The sequence below is a fragment of the Mastomys coucha genome, unplaced genomic scaffold, assembly GCF_008632895.1.
Source record: "Mastomys coucha isolate ucsf_1 unplaced genomic scaffold, UCSF_Mcou_1 pScaffold15, whole genome shotgun sequence".
NCBI lineage: Eukaryota > Metazoa > Chordata > Mammalia > Rodentia > Muridae > Mastomys > Mastomys coucha.
Window position 1 is genome coordinate 25526268 of NW_022196897.1, and position 1738 is coordinate 25528005.

General features: G+C 55.9%; 1 protein-coding gene across 1 annotated transcript in view; it reads left to right on the forward strand.

The window, feature by feature from the left end:
• Crb2 (crumbs cell polarity complex component 2) overlaps positions 1–1738 on the forward strand; it is a 22964-nt gene that overhangs the window by 9839 nt on the left and 11387 nt on the right. Inside the window, exons 3-4 of the mRNA XM_031370081.1 lie at positions 1262–1457; positions 1541–1680. Coding sequence (XP_031225941.1) covers positions 1262–1457; positions 1541–1680 — 336 coding nt within the window. The remainder of the gene's footprint in view (positions 1–1261; positions 1458–1540; positions 1681–1738) is intronic.

Consider the following 1738-nt stretch of genomic DNA (forward strand, 5'->3'; position numbering starts at 1 on the left):
TGTACCCTCTGACCTGGTCACATTGTATCCTCTGACCTAGTCACACTGTACCCTCTGACCTGGTCACAATGTATCCTCTGACCTGGTCACACTGTACCCTCTGACCTGGTCACATTGTATCCTCTGACCTGGTCACACTGTACCCTCTGACCTGGTCACATTGTATCCTCTGAGGCTGGTGCTCTGATTGCTTTCTTCCTTCTGTTTCTTTTTTTCCCCTGCTTTTATTCAATCCAGGATCCCAGTCCTGCGGAGGGTGCTCCCCAGACTGAGGGCAGGTCTTCTTTCTTCACTCCATCCCTCCTGTAAACTCTCTTAAAGATATAGCCAGAGGTGTGTCCCCTAGAGGATTCCAAATCTGGTCAAGGTGACTGACCATAAAGATTGACTATTATTATGCCTACCAACAACTTAATTTTTTTAAAAAAAGATTTAATTATGTTACGTGTACTAGAAGAGGGACCCGGGTGAGGGGATGCTAAGAATCTTTTGAACATCTTCATGAAAGCAAAACCAAGCAGGTCTGCTCTTAGGGCAGGTGTGAACTGCTTAAAGTGGGTGCCAGGAACAGACGCTGGTGCTCTGGAAGAGAAGGAAGCTCTCTTTATAGCTGAGCTTTCTCCAGGCCCAAAGCCTCTCTTGATGAGTCTGACTGGGCTCTTGTATCTGTTGCCCTCATGCCTTTCTCCGCCACTCTCCCCAGGTTCTGTCTTTTCTCCATCCTTCCCCCAGGGCATTATGCCTCTGCCTCAAGAGGGGTGCCACCAATTGTCATCACTGGCCTTATCTCAGTTTTCAAAAAGCCTGTTCCCAGCTCCCTAGAACAGACCCTGGCTCCTGTCCTCACAGGATCTAGTTGTCTCTCTTATTGAGGTCAATATTATTAACCAGTAGCCTTTTCCGGACCCACCCCGTGTTGAGGCTGTCAGGGCTAGGAGGGTCTTTTTGTTTCTACCTGGCTGCCTGGGTCTATGGGCAGCACTTCCTCTGAAAGAGCGGGGCATATGGGTAACTGGAGCAGATTGTGGCTGCTGGTTGGGCCCTTTTTGCCCCTCTAGATGTGGTCTCCGTGTCTCTTTTTTTTGGGGGGGGTTTCGAGACAGGGTTTCTCTGTATAGCCCTGGCTGTCCTGGAACTCATTCTGTAGACCAGGCTGGCCTCGAACTCAGAAATCCGCCTGCCTCTGCCTCCCAAGTGCTGGGATTAAAGGCATGCGACACACCACTGCCCAGCGATCTCCGTGTCTCTTATCCCTGTCCAGGCGTCACCTGTGAGGCCGAGGTGGACGAGTGCTTGTCAGCGCCCTGCCTGCACGGAGGATCGTGCCTGGACGGTGTGGGCTCCTACCGCTGCGTGTGCGCGCCAGGCTACGCCGGTGCAAGCTGCCAGCTGGACGTGGACGAGTGCCAGAGCCAGCCGTGCGCGCACGGTGGCGTGTGTCTCGACCTGGTCAACGGGTGAGCCCTCGGCGGGGTGCCCTGGCTGCGGGGAGGTGGGCTGCGGGATGGGCACGCGCTCAGCTCCCGCCCGCCCACGCCAGTTTCCAGTGCGACTGCGCGGACACGGGTTACGAAGGCGCACGCTGTGAGCAGGAGGTGCTGGAGTGCGCCTCTGCGCCCTGCGCGCACAACGGGTCCTGCCTCGACGGCTTCCGGAGCTTCCGTTGCCTTTGTTGGCCAGGTGTGTGCGCGCCTGCGCCGCCGCCCCCCCACCCCCGCCAACACTGTGTGTGTGTGTG